A 24,500-nucleotide genomic window follows, 5' to 3' on the forward strand; every position below is an offset into this window, starting at 1 on the left:
AATGGCTGAAACAGCAACACTAGATACAATAAAAATCTGAATGAACAAGTTGTAGAAGGGAAAGCAACATGAATGCACATCTCCTTTTACAAGTGACAAAGGAACTGAGGATGGTTGGATTCCAATCACTCTAACGACATCTAGTGTGAGAATTTTGTGCAAGGAGTTTGGGAGAAGCTCCTTTGAATCAACACACAAAAAATCATTTAACAGTTCAATTACTATATACTAGCTGTCACCCATTGAAAATTCAGTGAACTATAGTTGCCTCTACCTTTTCTCCCTGCTTTTCCCAGCCTGAGTCCAGCTTGTTTCCCTCAACTTCCACATACAAACCCAACACTCTCCCTTCCACCTCTTCAGCCCTGTACCAGCATACTCTCCCTCCCCAGCTTGTCTCCAGGATTCTCCTCCCCCCTAACTTGACTATGGCACACTCTCTTCTTCTCCAGCACTCTCTCCCCCCAGCCCCTTGTTCCCAAACTGATCTCACTGGCATCTCCGTGTCCCCTGTCCTACCGCTGTGGCGGTGGGCCAAGGCTGATAAAGCAGTCACAGGTGCTTGCTCTATCTGTCAGTTCAAGCCACATCTATCTGCTTTCCCTTTCATGTATTTCTCACTGTCCAGGCGGCCAATGTGTGGATCCCCATCTAGCCCATGCAGTAGCTGGATGTGCTACCCCTATATCATCTTCCGACCATGAGAAGCCTCCTTTCAGCCCATGTAGTCGTGCAAGCTCAAGCTGCAGATCACTATTAGATAATGCCACAAGATTTAAGCAAAATATATATTAAAAATAATAATAATAATGAGAGAGAGAGAGAGAGAAATGTTACTGGCACATTCCTAATTTGTAGGTACATATAGAAAATACTACCAATATATATATATATATGTAATATACCTAATCACCATACTACCAGACATTTACATAAATCTTTTATTTGGTTCTGCTACAAAATCTATCCTTCAAAACTTACATATTATAATGCCTACTCTCCTCCTTCTCACCATATATACACACCTCATATGTACCAAACACACTACTCTAAAGCCCACACCATCAAACACACTTCTAAAAGTCAAGCCATCATTATACTTCCAACATCCTCCAGAATATAACACCTTACAGAGGATATCTTAACAGTTTTCACAGGGTAACATACTACTCATAAATTCCCAACATAGGCCTAAGTTTCGCCTTGTAATAGGATTTGTCAGGGGAACTCCATCTATTGTACCAAAAGATTCCCTTCTTTTAAAACCATCACACTGGAAAATGTCCAGTCATGTATCTTTAAATGTGATTCTTTTCTGCTTTCCAGCGGATTCCATCCACAGTCTATTAACTATCCCACATCCATCTTGCTTCAGGTGCTCTGTTTCTTCTCTATGGAATCAATTAAAATATATTTCCAAGTGGCGGGGGCGGACAATGGTTGTCACTGATAACCCAGCTTTGTTATAGCCACAATTTAAAACTCCAGGGAGGAAGACTCAGAACCACTGTCAGGAAGTATTTCTTCACGGAGAGGGTGGTGGATGCCTGGAATGACCTTCCGGAGGAAGTGGTGAAGACCAAAACTGTAAAGGACTTCAAAGGGGAGTGGGATAAACTCTGTGGATCCATAAAGTCTAGAGGATGTGAATGAAGAGTGGGTGGCTCACGGGAATGATGGCTACTACCTGGTGATAATACCCTTATTCAATAAACATACACACAGTTAATGTGACTCCAACATTGCTCTAAGCTTCAGCGGCAATGAGGAAAAAAGGATTTGCATTCACAAAAAAGCAGGGAGTAGCTTGCTTGTTACGGCAGTTACTACCCCAAACCAAATAAGCCTGATACTTCACTTTCAATGCATATCCAGCATAGCTCTCTGCTTCAACGGCAGGGGAGAAAGTTTGACACTTCATTTTCAATGCATAGCCAAGCATGGCTCTCTGCTTCAATGGCAAGGGGGGGAATGAAGAAAGGTGGATTTATATTCAGGCAAAAATCAACAAGGACTGAATTACATAATCTGGGTAAAAGGATAAGCATGGGTGTAGCTTGCTTATTGCGGTGGTTAATACCCTAACTAATTAAGCTATTTCACTTAAATGCAGTTCCAACACTGCTCTCTACATTAATGGCAGGGGTGGAAGGTAAATAGAATAAAAAATGTTACTAAGAGCCAAGAGAAACAGATAAGTCTGTGAGAGAAAAAAACCCAAAAGTGTGAAAGCTTGCTGGGCAGACTGGATGGGCCGTTTGGTCTTCTTCTGCCGTCATTTCTATATTTAATTTAACTACTCAGCCATGCATTACTCCTTTTTCAGACATGCAATATCTTATGGGACCACAATAGTTACTGAGTGGGATTCACACTACCACTTACTTCTAATCATAGTAACTCCCTCATGGTGAGAATAGATCCCTTACATGCACCACACCTCTCTGCATTTGAAAACTGCTAAGATAGCCTCTGTAAGGTGTTATATTTAGGAGGATTTTGGAAGTATGATAATGGTTTGACTTTTAGAAGTGTGTTTGATGGTGTGGGTTTTAATGTAGTGTTTGGTACGTATGAGGAGTGTATTGTAAGGGCCCTTCGCCACTGCTCCACCAATCTGCTGCTCGTCCCAGTCCCAAGATGCCTCTCACTTGAGCCACACCGCCTTCTCCACGCTGCCCAGGGCTTGGCTCAGCCCCGCCGCCCCCTATCAGGGCTTGAGGTTTCTCTCAAGGAGAGCACAAGGCCTAGCCCCCTCACTCCCAAGCAGTACAAAACAAAGGCTGAAAGAAAAATAGTTTATATTGCAGTTCCACAGTGCTGTTCCTTTATCCTCTCATGCTCAGCGAACAGCTTCCAAAACAATGTCCTCCAGCACTGTGTTCACTCTAGCCAGCCACTACTGCTCCCACTCGGGGGAAAACACAACACTCCCCTTCACCCCTCTTGTTGTGCAATGGTTAGGGCCTTCCCATGCCAAACAGCTAGTGTTAAACTAGTCCTCCAGTATACACTCAAAACATTCTTTTAAACAAACTTTACTCTACCATCCCCCATTAGGCATACTCACTCTTAGGCCGATATAGATGGAGCGCACTGTTAACCTGCCACTGGACACGCGTTTTCCTTTACCCCTTATTCAGTAAGGGGCCGAAAACGCGTGTCCAATCCGCCGAACCTAATAGCACCCGCAACATGCAAATGCCCGCGCGATACAGAAAGTATGTTTGGTCGGGCCTCTCGTGCACTGGACCGATTTTCAAACGGACCTGGCCACTCGTGTAAGTGCCAGAGCCTCAAAAGGGGGCGGTCTGGGGGGCAGAGCGGGGCGGCCCTGGACAGCGCCATTCCTTGCTGTCCTGGCTGCCGGCACGCACAACCTACTTCAGCTCGGGAGCTGAAGTAAAAAGGTAAAAACCCCCAAAAACTGTTGATTTAGGGGTTGGGGAGGAGAGGAGAAGGGGAAAAGAGAGTAGGATGGGGGTAGGGAACTGAGGAAGCTTGCGATGCGTCACCGTGCGAATTTGCACAATTATACCCCCTTGCACGCACGACCCGCCAATTGGCTGGGAAGCGTGCGCACATGGACGCGCACCTTACAAAGTCTACTCTTTACAGTATATTTCTAGCTTTGTCTTTATGAATGCTTGTATGTCTTGATTTTATGAATGTTTTTTTCTGTTCCCACTGCAAACATTGGCGTATGTGGGCTATAAATATTAACTAAATAAATAAATTAGCAAACCTAATAATCTCCCAAGCTCCTTGCTGGCTGAACAGGATTTCCTGACTGATCAGCTTGTGGTATTGCTGCTACCTGGAACCATGCTTTGATGCTCATTGCGTCTTTTTCTCCTGGAACTTGTTTGGACAGTCAGGGAGAGTCCAGGGATGGTTCCATATAGCAGCAATACCAGAGGCTGATCAGTCAGGAAATCCTGTTGAGTCAGCAAGGAGTTAAATCCCCTGGCCAATCAAAGCGGTGTTTCGGAGATTGCTCTCCGGAGATTTCCATCTCTCCCTGAAGAGAACAAGTCTCAGGATTTTTTCCCACTACCCCCATGAGCCCTCATTATTCTCCTGGGACGTCTCCCCAAACTCTGTCCTCTGGGGCCATCGGTCAAAACCGGTTGATCTTTGCACAGAAGCAAGTTGTATGCTTCCCAATATTGTGTCCTTAAGAATCTTAGTACTAACCTGAATAAAGTTCCTTTATTTTTCATGGTGGCAAAATGCCAAAACTTTTAAAACAAAGATAGTCAATCAAATGGCTGCAGGGAAACCAAGGAAGAACTATAAAATCTCATTAACTCTTTTCATTTACAGCTACAACAAAAACAACAACTCATTCAGAACAAAAGCTGATTACAATTCAAAGAGAACAGTTCTACAAAAGGCAAAACTTATTGTTTAATTGTTTTATTTTCATATGATCCTGAAGAGAACCACAGGCATCTCAAGAATGTAAAAATCAGTATGATTATTTCTCTCCTTCATAATATTTCATAAGAAAAAATGACCTGTCAGACTGCAAGAACCATAAATGAGACCTACATAACAAATCTATGTAACATGATACACTACAAGATGAACTCTGGATAATAAGACATTAGATCACTGTGTTAATTATCATGTCAGTACCTGAAAAGATCTGATGGCACACGCAATGAGTTTGTAACATTTTGGTTTTTACTATCTCATTACATCTTAAAGCACAGGATATCCTTCAGTATGCATGTAAGTTATGGACACGGTTACCATTTCTCTTGTAACAAATTAATTTCTGTAAATGTATACGTGGTGGTAGATTGGATCATATGGACGCCAAGCCCTAGCTGTCTTTTTTTAAATGTCTTCTGCATCATTCAAGTCTTAGATAGGAACAGTGTCTGACAGACATTAAAACAAAACCGTGATGAAATGGTGTTACTATAAAAACATAAGAATGGTCAAGCTGAGGGAGCCGCCGTTTGGAGAGAGAGAGAGGAGGAAACGGGGCTGCAGGACGAGGAACACCGGAGGGAGCCGTGCGAGACCTGAGCTCCGCCCACCCCGACGTCAGCGGAAGCTGCTGTGGGTATTTCTGGAGTCCCACAGCGGCGCTTACCTGGGAGCCGCCGTTTGGAGAGAGAGAGAGGAGGAAACGGGGCTGCAGGACGAGGAACACCGGAGGGAGCCGTGCGAGACCTGAGCTCCGCCCACCCCGACGTCAGCGGAAGCTGCTGTGGGTATTTCTGGAGTCCCACAGCGGCGCGAAGCCGCGCGCCAAAGGGGCGCGCCCCTGGGCAATTTTTTCTTCGGCAGAAATTACCATCTAATGGGGAGAAAGAGGAAGGTAAAAACCTCAACGCCAACGGCAAAAGAAGTTCGAGGCCCCATGGATGCTCACCTTCAACGGAGGGTGAGTTATAATTTGAGAGAGCTGGCTACAGAGATATCTTTTTCATCAGGGGATTCCGGGAGTCCGCCCCAGAACCAAACTTTCACATCAAACCTGGTAGGAGGGGAGCCCAATGGTGCTACTGAGGCTTCCCCCCAATTGGCAATAAAAACGGCCCAGGTACCAGGGATAATTGATAAAGTTCAGGATATGGTTACGGGAGCAGTTGGAGGAGAAAATACTGCGGAAGAGGGTAATGAAGGACCCCTCCCGAATTTGGGATCAACCATAACTGAACCTGAAAATATTACTTTAACTGATGTATGGCGGGCAGTAACTAATATGGATAGGAGATTAGTCCAATCCATGAACCAGGCCACTCTTTTTACTTCGGATACTAAGAAAGCCCTAGGGGAACACGAAAAGAGACTGAAAGATCTAGAAGCAACGAGTGTGGCTACTGCTACACAAGTAGCGACTATTCAGACATCGGGATCTGCATTTATGAAGGATACTTTAATGATATATAGGCAATTAGAGAATATGGATAACGTGTTAAGGAAAAAAAATCTACGTATATTGAATTTTCCTATAACTAGACTTTTGTCTGCTAATGAATTATTTAAAAAATACTCAAAAGAAATTTTGGGTATTTCAGAGGAAATAATTATTTCTAATTTGTACTATGTATCAAATGTAAAAAAAAATCTTGCTAAGAATGATGGTGACATGGATATACTCCAACCAGAAAGCCCCAATTTGACATCTTTTTTGGAGGCATCGGTGGATAATATCCAGATAAGGTCGACCTTGGTGGTGGTATTTGCACTAGAGAGCCAGAAAAATCTGGTTCTCCAGAAATACTTTTTGAATAAAAATTTTTCTTTTTGTGGACAAACAATGCAAATTTTTCCCGATGTGTCGAGGGCAACTCAACACAGAAGGAAACAATTTTTGATATTGAAACAGAGGGTATTAGCACTTGGAGCCACCTTCTTTTTAAAATACCCCTGTAAATGCATGATTTCATACCAAAGAAATAAGTTTGTTTTCGTTGACCCAGGGCATCTAGAAGTATTTCTTCAAGATAAAAGTGGCTAAGTGAGTTACAGCCCTTATTGATGAATAAGTTTGGTAGAAGCGAAAAGTTTTCTCTCTTGTTTATGAATGGGTCATAATTTCCTTATTATTACTTAGTAAATAAAAGGCTCCCCCAGATAAAGGGGTCTATATATGTCTGTTATGGAATAATTTTTTCTTCTTTTTATTATATGGTAAATTATGGTTTATGTGTTAACAGACTATTTTCCTTTTCTTATTTCATATAAATGAATGTAAGAAATTCAATAAATTGTAAATTAAAAAAAAAAAAAAAAAAGAATGGTCAAGCTGGATCGGATAGATGGTCCATGTAGCTTAGCATCCCTTCTCCGAAAGTGGTCCCAGAATTATTAATGACACCTGAAAGAGCTCAGCATCCCATCTTCGAAAGTGGTCTTAGAATTATTAGTGACACCCAAATGACCAGAAACAGAGCTCATTCAAACATCCTGTAGATATATAAGTGTGTGGCAATCTGGGTCCCACTCAATCTCGAATATCTGTTTATGTTCTTGTCATCTAGGAACACATCCAGAAACTTCTTGAACCCTACTATGCTGCTTGCTCTGACTATATCCAATATCAGTAGTTAAATTTCACAATTTACCCACTGACTAAAGAAATCTTTTTTTTGTGTTCATCTTGAAACTGCTAACATACAGTTTCATTGGATGCCCCCTGGTCCTAGTATTTTTGAACACAGTAAACAACCTTTTGCATGTGGTTTGTTTTTTTCCCACTCATGATCTTGTAATTTTCTATCATATTCCCCCTCATCTTCTCTTTTCCAAGCTAAAAAGCCTTAACTTTATCAGCCCGAGAGGTCTCAATCCATTCACCTTTGTATAAGAGATCCCACATGTGAAACATATGCAGTTCGTGTGTTATTGTATTTGTTATTTTTATGTTTTTATTATGTATGTTAATGTTGTAAATCGCCTAGGCCTCCCTGTGGTAGGCGATCAATAAATTTTAATAAATGAAATGAAATGAAAATGAAAAATGAAACATCTCACCATTTTGGTTGCCCTTCTTTGCATCCTCCCAAGCTCTACCACATCCAATTTGAGATGGGGCAACCAGAACTGAGCACAGTATTCCAGGTGTGGTTGAAACAGAGCTCTATGCAGAGGCATGATAATATTTTCAGATTTATTACTGATGCCTTTTCAAAACATTCCTAACATATTGTCTGGCTTTTATGGCCACTACTACATACTGTACTGATGGTTTCAGCACGTGGTCCACAGTATTTCCAAGGTCTCTCTCTATGAATAGCAATTTTCCAGAATAGACCCCAGAAGGTACTGGTTATTTGGATTTTTTTCTCCCAACGAGAATCACGTTGCAAGTGCCTATATTACATTTCATTTATCACTTGGATGCCCAAGTTCACAATCTTTCTAGACACTCCTGCAATTTTAAACAGTTTGCATTTTTAACTACACTACATAGCTTGGTGTTGTCTGTCAATTCTGCAATCTCACTAGTCACTGTCTACTAGATCATTTATAAAAAAAAACTGAATAGTACCAGGCCCAGTAGTGACCATTGGGGCACTGTGCTATTTGCCTCTCTCCATTTTGAAAACTGACCATTTAATCCCACTCAGTACCTTTTTCTCTTTATCTAGATACCGATCCATGAATGTATGTTGTCCCCTATCCTACAGTCTATCAGTTTCCTGAGTAATCATTTGAATGATACTTTGCTGAATATCTTTTTAAAGGCTTAATACACTATATTGACCAGTTCATCAGCATGTGCAGTTACAATTTCCAAAAATTCAGCTACATTTCTGAGACATGATTTACCTTCCTGAAACCCTTGCTTGCGAATCTTAATGATATTGTTTCCTTCTAATATTTAATGATTTTGTTCATGATAATTGTCTTCACTATCTTATCTGGTCAGACTTACAGGTCTATAATTTCCCAGTCTTCCCTGAAGCTCTTCTTAAAAATTGGAGTCAAACTAGCCACCTTCCAGTTCTATGTTATAGTAGTTATTGTTAATGATAAATTTCAAATCAGTTTAACCATGTTTGCAATTTCTAGTTTTAATTATTTCAGAACTTTGGGATGAATCCCATATGGCTGTGAGGACTTGTTATTGTTTAACCTATCTATAATTCTTATCGCTTCTTCCCATCTTTAATTCTTAGCACATCAGAGGAATTACTCTTAAGGAAGTCCGCTGGTTTGTGGATCACTCTGAAATCCTCTCTTGTGAAGACTGACAAAGAAATTATTCAGCTTATCTTAGATGGCTTTATAATCTTCGATAACCCCTTTAACCTATTTGCCCAGTAGGCTGACTGCTTTCCTTGCTGATTTTATTTTTTATATCCTACAAATATTTTATTATTATTTTTCTCACCTCCCTGGTGAGTTTCTTCTTAAATTCCCTATGGCCTGTCTTATCAATGTTTTTCACCTATTCTGGCACTTTTTGGGCTCCCTTCTACTTTCTTCACTTGGGTCCCCTTTTCCATTTTACTTTTTGTAATTAAAAGCTTAGGGGCAGATTTTCAAAGGGTTATGCACTTAACCCCGAAAACCTGCTCCTGTGCACGCCAAGCCTATTTTATATAGGCTCAGCGACACGTGCAAGCTCTGGGACACGCATATGTCCCGGGGCTTTGAAAAAGGGGTGGGAAGGGGGCGGGGTTGTGGGCGGGGTGCCGGTCCAGGGGCGGGACCGAAGCCTCCAGCACAGCGGCTGTGCCAGGGGATAAGTTACGCCTGCCAGAGGCAGGCGTAAATCGCGGAAAAAAGGTAGGGGGGGGGGATTTAGGTAGGGCTGGGGGGTGGGGGGGGAGCGGAAGGAAAGTTCCCTCCGAGGGAACGGGGAAAGCCATCGGGGCTATCCTAGGGCTTGGCGCGCGCAAGGTGTACAAGTGTGCACCGACCCCGGATTTTATAACATGTGCGCGGCAGCGCACACATGTTATAAAATCGGGTGTACATTTGTGCACGCCGGGTAGCGCGCACAAATGTACCCCATGTGCGCTGTTTCTAAAATCTGCCCCTTATTGAGCATAATAGCAAAGAACAATAATTAGCAGCATCACATATGCAAATACAATGGATTATGATATAATTTCCATTTGTTTTCCCTTCCCCACTCCCATTCCCTGCCAATATTACTATACATCAAATCAAATACAGATGAGTGTATCATACATAAACAAATATCATAATATACAGAATCAGGGTTGCTTTTCATTCAACTAAGTTTTATACTGTTCCCATTTCTTATTACATTTCTCCAGCTTATCAAGTTTCAATGCTGTGGAATGACCTAGAAAATATATAGCATGCAGTCTCATACTAACTACCTCCATTGATGGATGTAAAGTTTGTATCCAAAAAGTTGTAAGGATAGTCTAGCTGCAATCACAATTTGAAGTATTAAACTTTGAAGACACATCAGGAACAGGAATACTCAACAAAAGATATCTAGGATCTTTGAGAATTTCTTGATTAGTTATCCTTTTGAAAAAACTTATTTCATCCCAAAAATCTATCACTTTAGAACATTTCCACCAAATACAGAACATAAGACCCCATGTCACCACATTGCTACCAGAAATCCAAAGAACTGGAGCAAATACTGCACTCAACAGTATTAATGTACATAAGACAAGCACAGAAAACTTATTGGTCCGTCAAAAATATCTATTGTATTATTCTAAATTGGCAACTCCACATGTATATATACAGAATTTGTAGCATGTAGCATGAAACACCGGTTGGTGGCATAAATTTGTTCCTCCCGACGCAGCCGAACTGGTGAAACACGGGGTCCTTGTTGGGGGACCTTTCATCTAAAATTCTGTATATATATATATATATATATACACATGTGGAGTTGCCAATTTAGAATAATACAATAAATATTTTTGACGGACCAATAAGAAGTTTTCTGCACTTGTCACACCATATTGCTACCAACAATTCGGGGTAACATTAGTATATATTTTATGAATGTTCTCTGGGGTCAAATACCAACAATACAAAACTTTTTATCCATTTTCCACAAGAAACAAAGGAATTGGACTCCTCCCTACTGATATAAAATGAAGATCCCAAATTTCCTCTTCCAGCGTTAATCTCAGGTTAGATATCCAAGAAATCAGGTGCTTCGGCTTAGCCAGTTTGTCTCCAATTAAGTTCTTATATAATTTAGACATAATCCCCTAAATCTTACCATTACTATCACATAACTCTTCTAATAGAGATTTGCCTTTGGAGAGAAATGGACAAACTTGCTTAGTTTTCATACAATGACATACTTGCATATAAGTGTATACATCCTTATAAATAAGATAACTGTCCCTAAGTACATCGAAACTGGCAAAGGAATTATTAGCCCAGAAGTGTTCTAATGACTGCAAACCTAAGGTGTCCCATCTTTGATAAACTACTGCATTAAATCCAGGAGGGAAGTCTCAATTAAAACGCATGGGGGTCTTAAATAAAGACTTTATGTCCCACTAAGGGCTTTTTCCATCTATCCCATATCTTCAGCTTCAGCTGGGTGAATGGAGAAATAAGTACCTGTGAAACTCTAAATATCCTGGTCAATCAAAATTGCGTTTTAAATGCAGTATCTCCCATGATAGCCTGCTCCACGTCCACCCAGGGTTTAGGATTGCTTTGCAAATGCCAATCCACTATGGCCCTAATTTGAGCCATTACATAACATTTTTTTAAAATTGGGCACCCTGAAGCTCCCTGCAACCTTTGGTAAATATAGGACCCTTTGCGCTATTCTCAGGGGTCTTCTTCTCCAAATAAAGCTAAAGACATGTTTCTGCAAATTGTTAAGAAAAGCATCAGAGAGAAAAACAGGTAATGATTGGAAAAGATAGGACAGCCTATGAAGAACATTCATTTTAATAGTAGCAATCCCTCCTAGCCAAGAAAGGTTATGTTGTTCCCATATTGTTAGATCATGGAAAATATTGAAAATCACTGTTGGATAATTCAAAAGAAATAAATCCTCCAAGTCAGAACAAATTTGTACCCTCAGATATTTCAAGCTCGCGCACCTATTTAAATGAAAACTTTGATTTTAATGTATCAGCTAAATCCCCCCTACAAGTAAATATCTAATATCTCAGATTTATCCCTATTAATGTTAAAACCAGATACTGCCCCCCATACCTCTCCATTTCCTTGATCAGATCTGTTAAAGATCGCACCGGTTTTCTGACTGTAAACAAAACATCAATGGCAAATAATATTTTATAAGTGGTTTCAACTACCATAACGACTGCAATCTCCTACTGTTTCTGGACAGTCTCAGCAAAGGGCTCATTACTAAAGCAAATAATAAAGGGAATAAAGGGCATCCCTGGTGAGTACCCCTGCCCACCTTAGAATTATCTGAGAATCTCCCATGCCTCCAGAGAAGTATATAAATTGGCACCCAACCCCATTTTCTCAAGAGCTTTAAATAAAAAATCTCAATGAACCCTGTCAAATGCTTTCTCTGCGTTGACAGCTAACAATAATGAGGGGGTTTTATGTCTAGCCCACCAAATTAAATTTAATATTCTCCGGACATTATCAGCCTCCATTCTAAGCGGGATAAATCCCGACTGATCTTTAACTAGCAATGGAAGCATAGAGCTCATCTATTAGCCAAAAGTTTTGCTAATAATTTTAGATCTAAATTCATCAAAGGTATTGGACAGTATGTGCCGCATAGTGTGGCATCTTTCCTCGGTTTAGCCAAAATAGTTATCCCAGCCACATTTGAGGCATTCAATAATTGTCCATCACCCAATAATGAATTAAACATGCCTTTCAGAGATCGCAATATAACAGATTCACATGCTTTATAGAATTTAGCCGTGTACCCATCAACCCCAGGAACTTTCCCAATATTTAGACTTATTACTTGAGAGATTTCAATACTTGAAATTTCTTTATTAAGATATTGTTGGTGGATAGTCCCCGGGCAAGTCAAGGTAACAGTAGCCAGGTATTGGTCAACCTCAAATGACTGGATAGAAACATCAGTCTAATATAATTTTTTGTAATACTGTGTAAATCCAGCCCTTACTAATGGTGAGCCAAAAACCATGCAAACATTTTTATTCTTAATCTTAAGTATGCAACTTTGAGCTTTTTGAACTTTTAAGTTTATGCTCTAATAACCTAACAGTTATTTCCCCTTTTCAAAGGAATCTTTCTTGGTTCTGATAGTCTCACTATAAATATCACAACATACCTCTGGATTGGACCTGTTAGTGATCTTTTATCACTACTCAATGGAACAGAATCTAACAATTCTATTTATATTTTGTAATTCTGTTTATGCAGCACTTTTCTATGGTGAAGTCAATTAGCAAAACCAGGGAATTAGAGGGGACAAAACACATTACATGGAACTACCAAAGCAAATTTGTGGTGAAAAAGAAGAAGAGGACTGAGGGATGAAACAGCAGAGTAAAGGTTGAGAGTTGCCATTTCAGTTGGAGATAACAGTTGTTTGCTGACAGGAAAACTACACAAGAACCTCAGATCTGACTGAAAAAGGCATTATTTAACTCTGTTTACAAGTTAATTTAAGCATAGTAAATAGTGTTACTGTGAAACATCCCTTCTTTTTCCCTGCCTGTTTTATTGTAGTTTTTTTTATAATCATTTAATGTCACTGTTCTACCTTTTTAATAATAAACTTTTTAGTATATTATCCCCATGCTTGTGATTAATTAGTGACCCACATAAATGATCCTAAAATTTTTAATAAATGGCTTCTGAATGACTTTCTGTGAACTATAACTTCAGATTGTTGTGAGGTGACTGTGCCCTCAGAAACCATCATGGAATAGACTGCAGGTAGGATACTTGCCCAAAGGCAAGTGGGAACCTAGCCGGTGGGTAAGAGTTACCAGGCAGGGGCTTTATGTGGAGGTGTAGGTGAGGCCTATGCAGTGCTTGTTGGGACCATCAAGTATCCAAGAGTTGACCCTGTTGAGTACTAGTAGTGGTGAAGAAGCCTTATATGACATAGCATGTACTATTTCATTATCTCGTAACCGTTGAGAATTCTGTAGTAAATAATATTTAAAAAAATAATAAAAATTAATATTGAAAGAGACTAGTGAAATCAAGAATTTATGCAACTGTACTATGGTAACTGGAAACTACTCTCTGAACCAGGGAACTCTACTAGAATATTAGTTTTTAAATGTTTTAAACAAATGTTTAAATAGGTGAGTTTAAAGGATGGCCAACCTTCAGTAAATTTGCTGACAGTCAGTACAAAATGAGTAAAAATATAACATTTGTAACAATTTCTTGTTGGTAAAAATGGTACAGGCAGTGGGCCCTCTGTCTATTAGGAGATGCAGAAGGGCTCAGGCTCTACAAAGCTACAGCTAATTCAAACTTGGTAAGGAGGATCAGGCCTACAGAACTGTGACAGAACCTCAGGCACAGCTGAGAGAAATTTGTTGCTGCACTCCTTTGGCTGAAATCAATGGCCACAGCCAGGCCTATATTTTTTGCGAGACCCAAGGTTAACATAGGCAGGGCACTAGGCAGACAGAAATCTTACTTTCACAACTCCTATCCTGTTACTAGTAAAATCTCTTTCTAAACACCACCACGTACCACACAGTCACACTGTTCTAGCAATCTCTCTTTTCTGCAACTCCTCACTCTGACCCTCCAGCAGCCTCATTCTCTCTCCAAATGCCTATAATTGTCCACAGAAGTCTCTACCTCGATCCTTTTGTGTCAACAGCAGTTTCATTCTCTTTCTTAACCCCTCCCCACCATGTCCTTAACAATCTCTATCTCAATCTTCCACCATCCCATGCATTCTGGATGGAATGATGCCCCTTTAAAAGAATTTCTTCTTTATAACAAAGCTTCTTTCACCTGCCTATGTGCTTAACCATATACCAGCTACAAAGACCTGGATGTGTATGTAACTGCTGGTGTCTCATAGCTGCTAGAGAATGCTAAATTTCAATTCACAGAAGTCCTGATGACTGGCACTAATGCTGAAAAGTTTCAAAACGTCTGTTAATTCAACCCCATTTTGTGAATGTTACCATGTGCACAAACTATGCTCATAGCAACAGTAACTTTTAAACAGGCGTGCGAACACACGTGTATGTGTTTGTTGGCCCGTGCCCAGGGATGTGGCCATTTTATAACAAATGTGTGTACATATAATGCATGTTATAAAATAACATGACCACATGCACATGTGCGCACAATTTTAAGTGGTTGCATGCCTGTGTGTGCAAATCCCGTTTCTACCGCGTAAGTGGGGGGATTTTAAAAGACACATGAGCTAATGCTATTATCAGTTTTACCAGTTTGTTCCCAGTGCACCCAGGTAAGGAATAGGACTTCCAAACCCCATAGTTTAATAGCCTCCCTTCTCCCCTGTTAGCCCTGACCCTTAAAATCCCCGCCAATTTGTCTATTTGTCTTTATTTTATAATTTGCACGTCATCAACAGCTGAAATAAAGTTATGTGGCTTGGGATCCCGATACGTGCCTGTGCACATAAGTATTTACGCGCAGAATTCAATGTGAAATGCAGGAATGCCCATGCCCTACCCCTTTATTGGAACTTTTCATTGCTTTTTTGGAACTTTGCATTGCTTTTAAAATCTGCTTGGCGCGCGCGCTGGCTTTACATTTTTCAGTGAAATAACTGCATGACAAACTGCTAATGTTGAGGAGATTTTTAGTATATATAAGCTCATATACACAGAACGATAACAAGGACTTTCTCAAGAAAATATAAAAAGGATGGTTGCACTGTATATTAATCCAAAACAAAAGTGATATTTCACAATTAAAAGTTTGTAACATATGTCTTAACAAGATAAATTGTTGATTTTTGTACTTGTACATTTTTATTTGTATATAGTTAAAATATTAGCTAAAAAAATGTAAATGGTTTTCAATCAAAATAAATGTTTTGTATAGTCAGAGATGTGAATCTTAATGCTAAATTATGCCACATAATTGCTGCAGAATCTTAAAAAAATCTGGCACACGAAACCAGGGGCTCTGCATATAAGGATTTTTTATTCAAAACAGGAACAGAATTTGTATCACAGAAAACAAAAAGGTATATTTTTGCAAGGCTCTCTTTGTCCCCACCAGTTCTTAGACAATCAGATGCCCCCCTTCATTCCTACTCCCCATTGATAATTAAACTAATTTCCTAAAAAACCTCCTTAAGAGTTACATCCAGAATGTACAACTTTTTCTGATTCAAGCAGGTGAGTGAATATAAAATAGAGTGTACTTCTATTTCAGACAAAGTTTTGAGTATTTCTTTTTAAGATAATAGATATAAAAGATGCAGAAAAGGACAGTAGCTATGGCTGAAGTCTTGACAATTGGTCCTACAGCTGACACATTTCAAACTTGTGCTAATTCAACCCTTTTCATATTTATCATGTGTCCAAAATATGTGCATGTATTTTGCTGTGTAATTAAGGTTAGGCAGATTTTGCATATGTCCCAAAGAAATTATCTGTATAAATCTAAGGAAATGGATCCTCTGAATAGCTAGAAATCATCACTTGGCTATGAGAGTGCTAGAAGTAATTCCAATTAAACTGCATAATCTAAAAGCCTAAACAGAATAAAACAAGCTTTGAAATTTATATTGGAAGAGGAAAAGGACTGTGGCAGGATCAGTGGCAAAGTATGATTTCTGCAATATTTTTGTGATTTTAGCCTCAATCCCAGGGTCAGCATCCCATCTACCTTTTTTAAAGGAAGGCTAATTTCACTGGGCAACAATGAAAGTGTTACTGACCTAAAAAGGTCCTACTCTGTAGTATCTTGATGTGCTGAACACGAATATGACCATGAAAAGTTTTTATTGGCTCTCATTTTGAAGATATTTAATATAGTTCACTTTCTATGTTTAGTCATGTAAATTTATCCAGGACTGTAAATAAGCCTAGAATGATGTAATATTACATCATATTGCATAATACCATCATGCACACATCATCCAGAGTTTATTACATCATTTTCTGATACAATGCAGTTCTACTGCTATGCTGCTGCTGAGTAAGCTGACATCAGCAGTGTACTATATGAAGCCCAGTCAGAAAGGGTGAGCATTTGAAATATTCATGCTGGCTGACTACTGCTGGACACTCCGCAGAGATGCTCCCGAACAGGTGTACAAGAGACAAGCAAAGAAATCTAAGACGTAGTCTATGACTTCATTTTTCGAACGGTATTAACCGTAGGTCTCCTGCTATTGGCATACAATTCAAGATGTAATTATATTATTGCATATTACAAAAAAACAGAGCCAATTTTGCATTTTCACAGTCACATTCATGTTTAGCACATGGAAATGTATAAGAATTGACTAATTTCATTTCCATAACATGACTTTTGTGAAAATTTGTTGCCCAGTGAGCTATTGGCATATAGTTCAAGATGTAATTATATTATTGCATATTACAAAAAAACTAGAGGCAATTTTGCATTTTCACAGTCACATTCATGTTTAGCACATGGAAATGTATAAGAATTGACTAATTTCATTTCCATAACATGACTTTTGTGAAAATTTGTTGCCCAGTGAGCTATTGGCATATAGTTCAAGATGTAATTATATTATTGCATATTACAAAAAAACTAGAGGCAATTTTGCATTTTCACAGTCACATTCATGTTTAGCACATGGAAATGTATAAGAATTGACTAATTTCATTTCCATAACATGACTTTTGTGAAAATTTGTTGCCCAGTGTTTTCAAAGGGACTTCTGTAGGTAAAGTCAGTTTTTTTTCCCTGTAGAAATGTCCCTTTAGAAAAGTGCAACTGCTACATACATACAATTTCATACATGCACATAAATATAAAGTATTTTAAGATGTGATTAATTTACATGTATGATATGTGCAAGTACAAACTGCTATAAATTACTTTGTACCTGTGATAAGTGTAAATAGAAATTATTTTTAAAAATACATATTATATGCACATACTTTTACGTGAATAGGGGTAAGAAATTCCAGCAATCAAGTCTGGCTAAGGTTGGAACTTGTATGCATACTTTTTGATTTTAAAATACATGTGTGAAATTTCTCCTGCGAACACTACATGCACCAATTATCAGGTATGTGTGCATATCTTTGCAGGGATAAATTTCAAAGGGTACTTACACAACTAAGCTCACTTTGAAAATTGATGTAACTTGGGTGCATAGCAGCCTGAAAATTTACACAGCCTATTATAAAATTATCCCTAAATGTCCTTCTCTTCTAGTTCCCCTGGGCTCGCTCCAATTCCTAGGCAAGCACATCCCTGGGGATACCTACTTCCCCATTGATATTTAACAAATCTCCTTAACAGCTGCAGCCAGAAAGCCTAGCCTGTTATGAATTAAGCAGGAGGTGAGTGAATGTAAAACATACATTTTAGACAGATCTTTTTGTATTTCTTGTAAGATAACCGATAAAAATGCACAAATGGACAATAGCTACAGTTGATGCCTTAATGCATGGTGTTATAGCATAGAAGATTCAAACTTGTGCTAATTCAACCCCCTTTTGTTTATTTGGTTTTCTTGAAACACTTGAAATTGCAAAAGAGTTACTTGCATAAACTATAGACATGAAAATGTTTCAAAATACAATATGATTTCTGCATGGCATTGTGATAATGTGCAAGCAGTCGTTTGGATTGCTGGAGGGCTGAACTCTGGCCTTTTCTCCACAGAATCAGTTTTATTTACCATATAACAGAAAAACAGGCAGAAGAGGTCTGCTTACCTCTGCAGTGCTAAATCAAAAGGTTACAGCAATAGGTCAGTCTTATAGTAGCAGCTGACTTCTCCTCGTCCCCAGGGCCTCTTGTTCCCTTCTGGGCCTATTCTATTATTGCCCTGCTTAGGGAAACATCCTAGGACCAGAAGTTAACTCTGGGCTGTCTTAAGATGGACCAGGCTAAATGCTTGCTCCTCTACTTTTAAGGAGATCGTGATATACATTCCTTTACAGGCATTGATAACAGGAGAAAATCAGTGAAGTCTAAAGATAATGTGGAGCAACAATTCTAAGTCTATGTTTTACACCTACTCCTTGTTCCTTTCAGCACTATAGGAACCAGGGCTGGGATAGAGCATCATGAACCTTCTTTCACAACCACCTGGGGATTTTTCCCCTGTTTAATATTCCACGCTATACCTGAATCTGGCCAAGAGTATTAACTCTTAAGCAATGATCATCACTCCTTCCTCTGCTTACGGAAGCTTTAACCACTTCCTCCACAGCATCCTCAGCCTACACAGGGAGCGGAAAATCTGACCTGGGAATCAAACTGAGGATCTTTGCATGGAAGTGCACAGCACTTGCCACCTGGACCACCGGGCAAACCCTTAGTTTATCTTTAATTTACTCAGCCAGTTCAATACTTTGTTACATAAGATGATTATGTTAGTTATGCTACTGTCAAAACAGTATCAGAGAGAGTAACTTGTAGAAGGTAATTTTCATAGCAAAAAACCACCTGAATTTCCTTCAGGAACAGTCACTATCAATATACCAATATACATTTTACCCTGGGTGAACAGGAGCAGTCTTAACTATGCAGAAATAAAATGTAAACGCATGTTATTGAAGACAAGCTTTTGCTATTTGATCCATGTGGAAGCACTGCATGTGGAGACGGAGGACTTGGGTCAGTCCCGGTGATTCCTGGAATATCAATAATTCGCAACAGTGAATAAAGTTAATGATCAAAATGGTGGCCAGCGGCGGCTCTGTTTAAGAACAAGGAAATGTGCTGAAGATAAGGGAGAAAAATCAAGTGTGCATTGAGCCGATTTGAAATCTGAACAATACAAGTGATCACTGCGGGAGAGATCAAGCAAGGTGGTTTAGAATTGGAAATTCACAGTGGATTGAGAAATCATTTATAACAAGCACATTTACAAGAGATTACATTAGAGAAACAAGGAATAAACAACTGAAGTCTGCTGTATAAAGGTCGTGGGGGCCTTGGAATGTGATTTATTGTGTGGAGCCAACAAAGATACATCTTGCAGTGCTAGGGTTGACACAGGAGGGGTAATAGATGATATAATAAGATCTATAAAACATATAGGGCTGCATTTTGCTATATGTTGTATAGTTTGCTGTATGTTGAAGACTGTTTATGTTCATAGACATTGGGTGTGAGAGTGTGTTGTAGTGATTAATGTGGGATGAGTGTGGATGGAGAGATGATGTGATGAATGTGAAAGGGGAGGTCATATGATATATGATTTTTGAGAATGTATGTAAGATAAAAAGTGGGGAATGATGACATTTTAGTGACAGTGTTAAGTAAAAAATTGTGAAATGGAAAAAGTAATGACAAGACAAGTCAATTATAATAAAGAAACAAAGTTTAAAAGAAGAGTTGGTGTATATTGATAGTGACTGTGTTCCTGAAGGAAATTCAGGTGGTATTTTGCTATGTATTGACAGACAGTCTTTATTGCGGTATGTGATTTGGTGGTGTTTGAATACGAAGGTAATTTTCAAACAGCCCAATTAGCTTATATGTGCAAATTTATTTTGAAAATACTTGGGCAATTGACTTTGTGTACACATTCACTTACATAAAAGTTACACCTCCTCTTTGGATGGTGCAAAATACATATGCAAATGCCAACTCTGTTCACCAGAAAGCCTCTCCTTGGTGTGTGTAAAAGTACACGCAAAACCGGTTGCATACATACTTTTATGCGCAGAAGCTGGGTCAACTTTAGAAAATCCATTTACATGCATAAAACCTGGTTCCAAGTATGTAGATGGCTTTGAAAATTACTCCTGTAATGTGTACTTTTATCTAGTCCCTGTATCATTCGTTACTATATGAGTCAAGAAACTGCTTTGAATTTTTTGGCTTTGCCAAAATTTAGCCATGTGATATAGTTTAAACCACAAAGGCTTTGATTAAAAAATGTATAATTTATAATATATATTGACCTTAAACAGCTTTTCAAAATTAGGACCCAAGTTAGATTTTCTGCCATACTAACATGCAGAGGCTTTGCCCTTACACCCATCCTTCTCATCACCTACGGAATCATGGAAAAACAGGAAAGATATTATTCAGGGACAAAACTACCTTCCTAGCTGTGTCAGCTGAAGTTACATAAAACATGAGCACATCATGATATAACCATGCAATGGTAAAGCTACCTTACCACTGACTAGCACTTTATGATGCACTAACTGTGCATCAAACTCCCGTAAATCTTGACGAAGCCTGACCAATCACAGTTCTTGATTTTTCAATTATTTTTAAATACATGCAAACTCAGGGTAAACCGTAAATATCTCCATAACTGTGGTTATTGAAAATATCTTCCTGAAATCAGAAAAACACTCCCAGAAAAGAATCAGGAACTTTTCTGATACACAGAATCAGTGAGTCAATATTGATTATTCTTCCTAAATTGCAAGGAAAAAGGGTGTCCGTCATTTCTGTACACAGCTGATGCAGGTATGAACTTTCATAAATTTGCCACACTGGGACAGACCAAAGATCCATCAAGCCCAGTATCCTGTTTCCAACAATGGCCAATCCAGGCCATAAGAACCTGGCAGGATCCCAAGGGGGTAGATAGATTTCCATGTTGCTTATCCCAGGGATATGCAGTGGATTCCCCCACATTCACCCTAATAATGGTTTTTGGACTTTTCTTTTAGGAATTTATGTAAACCTTTTTTAAACCCAGCTACACTTTTTCCATATCCTCTAGTAATGAATTCTAGAATCTGAGTGAAACAATATTTTACTAGTTAAATATATTAACTTGTAGGTTCACTGCATGTTCCCCTAGTCTTTGTCATTTTTCAGAGTGAACAACGTATTTGCGTTTACCTGTTCCAATCCAAGCATTATTTTATAGACCTCTATCATATTTCCCCTCAGCCATCTTTTCTCCAAGCTGAAGAGTCTCTTTAGCCTTTCCTCATAAGGGAATCGTTCCATCCCCTTTATCATTTTGGTTGCCCTTCACTGTACCTCTTCTAATTCTGCTATATCTTTTTTGAGATGTAATGATCAGAACTGCACACAATACTCAAGGTGTGGGAGCTCCATGGAATGATACAAAGGCCTTATGATATTCTGTTTTATTCTCTATTTCCTTCATAATAACTCCTAGCATTCTGTTTGCTTTCTTGGCCGCCACTCACAATAAGCAGAGGATTTCAAAGTATTATTCACAATGATACCTAGATCCTTTTCCTGTGTGGTGACTCCTAAGGTGGAAACTTGCATTCTGTAGCTATAATTTGGATTACTCTTCCCTTCATACATCACCTTGCACTAGTCCACATTAAATACCATCTGCCATTGGATGCCCAGTTTCCCAGTCTTATAAGGTCCTCTTGCAGTTTCTCTGAATAATTTTTTATCATCAGTAAATTTAATCACCTAACTCATTGTTTACATTTCTAGATCATTTATAAATATGTTAAAAAGCAGTGGTACCAATACAGATCCCTGGGATATTCAACTAGTCATCTTTCTCTATTTGAGAAGATTTACCATTTAGCCCTCCTCTCTGTTTTCTATCTTTTAACCAGTTCTCAATCCACAATGGAACATTGTCTCCTATCCGATGATTCTTTAATTTCCTGAAGAGTGTCTCAAGAGGTACTTTCTCAAATGCTTTCTGAAAATCCAGATACACTATATCAACTGGCTTGCCTTTATCCACCTTTATTCACATCTTCAAAAATGTTACTAGACAGATGAGAAAAGATTTCTCTCGGCTAAATCCATGTTCACTTTGTTCCATTAAACTATGACTATTTATATGTTCAGTAATTTTGTTCTTTATAATAGTTTCAACCATTTTTTTCAGGCACGAACAGGCTCATTGGTCTTGTAGTTTCCTGGATCACCCCAGAACCCTTTTTAAAAACCGGAGTTACACTGGTTACCCTCCAATCTTTAGGGACTGTAACTGATTTTAATGATAGTTTATAGGTCTGCAATTTCATTTTTCAGTTCTTTCAGCACTCTGGGATGTATTCCATCTGGTGTAGGTGATTTGCTACTCTTTAGTTTCTCAATTAGCCCTATTACATCTTCCAGGATCATTGAGATGTTTCAGTTACTCTGAATCATCACTTTTAAATATCACATCTGGAATGGGTATCTGCCTTACACCTTCCTCAGTAAAAACCAAAGCAAATAATTAATCTCTCTGCTATGGCTTTGTCCTTTCTTAGTGCCCCTTTTACTCCTTGATCATCTAAAGGTCCAGCTGGCTACTTTGTGGGCTTTTTGCTTCGAAGGTACCTTCCTATCAATGCTTTCCATACAACTTGCTAGTACTTATGCTATGTCCTGTTTTCTTCATTTGAATCCCTTTTCCATTTTTTGAAAGATGTTCTTATGGATAGAGTAGCCTCTCTCAACTCACTTTTTAATCATGCCAGCAATCGTTTGGCCTTCCTTCCATCTCTTTAAATGCGTGAAAGATATCTGATTAAGTACCCAAACCGAAACATATACCAAATTAAAAATTAAAGATTTAATCTATAGGAATCATATATAAACAATGTACTTACTTGAATGGTATAAACAGAAAAGATAATGTGGTCTCCTTTTTCTGAGCCATCTTAACCTGCAAATATTTGGAAAAAAAAGAGATTGGTTGGAGACTAAAGCAGTTTCCATTAGTTTCTGGTTAAGTTCCATTTCTAAAATAAACAGAAATACAGTATAAATGGATTCAGTACAGATTATAATTCAGTTAAAAAACAGTTTGCTTTTTATTTTTTAAAAGAGAGTTAAAATATGATTTAGAGCATAAGACAGCATTAATAGCTTAACATGAATAGACTATTTACATGTGAAAATTCAGTTTGTTTAAACCCATAATCCCTTATGTGCTATAAGTGTTTCATTTGTGAGACTGTTTTCAAACTCTTTAAGGACAAAAATATAGCTATTAGGCTCTATTAGTAAGGCTATGACTAAGCATTCCCTAGAAAGGAAGTTCTGATTCTTGTTGGTAAAGACATTTAGAAGGGCTCCGAAATTCACAGGAAAATTGTTCATATCCAAGAATTATCTTATTTGGCTACTGACATCTTTATCTGCTGGAGTGGCATCAGTCCATAGTCATGATACATTTTTTTTTACTATAATCATGCCTTTACATATAAACAGGGCATGATATCAGAGACTGTCAGAACCCAGGTTTGATCAGAAACACTGAGCAAAATGTAGAAAATACTTATTAAAATGTTCGATAACTCGGTTTAAAAAAAAAAAAAGAAATGCTAGGGCAAGTCCAAATACAGTGTAAGTAAGTGCGCTTTTTGGACATTCATTTGTTACATTCATCAGTGGATTTAAAATCTACTTTGAATGACCAGATGAATTTATACCCTGTGCAACATTTTGCATTATAATTCCCTCAGAAGTAAACATCTATGCACATTTTCAGCCAGTAAAATTCTGTTCTTAACATGTGTCACGGCTTTGCCTGCTGTGCAGTCTTCCCGTGCCAAGGTTCAGCCTGCTGCACAATCTTCCCTTCACCAGGAATACTCAGTGAGCCTTGCCGACTATCTTGCCAGTTACCTCCTCAGGGGCGGATTTTCAGAGCCCTGCTCGCGTAAATCCGCCCAAAACCGGGCGGATTTACGCGAGCAGGGCCCTGCGCGCCGGGAAGCCTATTTTACATAGGCCTCCCGGCGCGCGCAGAGCCCCGGGACTCGCGTAAGTCCCGGGGTTCTCGGAGGGGGGCGTGTCGGGGGCGTGTCGGGGGGCGGGCCCGGTCGTCGCGGCGTTTCGGGGGCGTGTCGGCAGCGTTTTGGGGGCGGGTACGGGGGCGTGGCTACGGCCCGGGGCGGTCCGGGGGCGTGGCCGCGCCCTCCGTACCCGCCCCCAGGTCGCGGCCCGGCGCGCAGCAGGCCCGCTGGCGCGCGGGGATTTACGTCTCCCTCCGGGAGGCGTAAATCCCCCGACAAAGGTAAGGG

At 39.3% G+C, this 24,500-nt stretch overlaps 1 protein-coding gene across 1 annotated transcript in view; it reads right to left on the reverse strand.

Moving 5' to 3' along the window:
- Positions 1-24,500, reverse strand: part of PIGN (phosphatidylinositol glycan anchor biosynthesis class N) — a 535,187-nt gene that overhangs the window by 272,513 nt on the left and 238,174 nt on the right. Inside the window, 1 exon segment of the mRNA XM_029590493.1 lies at positions 23,082-23,137. Coding sequence (XP_029446353.1) covers positions 23,082-23,137 — 56 coding nt within the window.

The sequence above is a fragment of the Rhinatrema bivittatum genome, chromosome 2, assembly GCF_901001135.1.
Source record: "Rhinatrema bivittatum chromosome 2, aRhiBiv1.1, whole genome shotgun sequence".
Lineage (NCBI taxonomy): Eukaryota > Metazoa > Chordata > Amphibia > Gymnophiona > Rhinatrematidae > Rhinatrema > Rhinatrema bivittatum.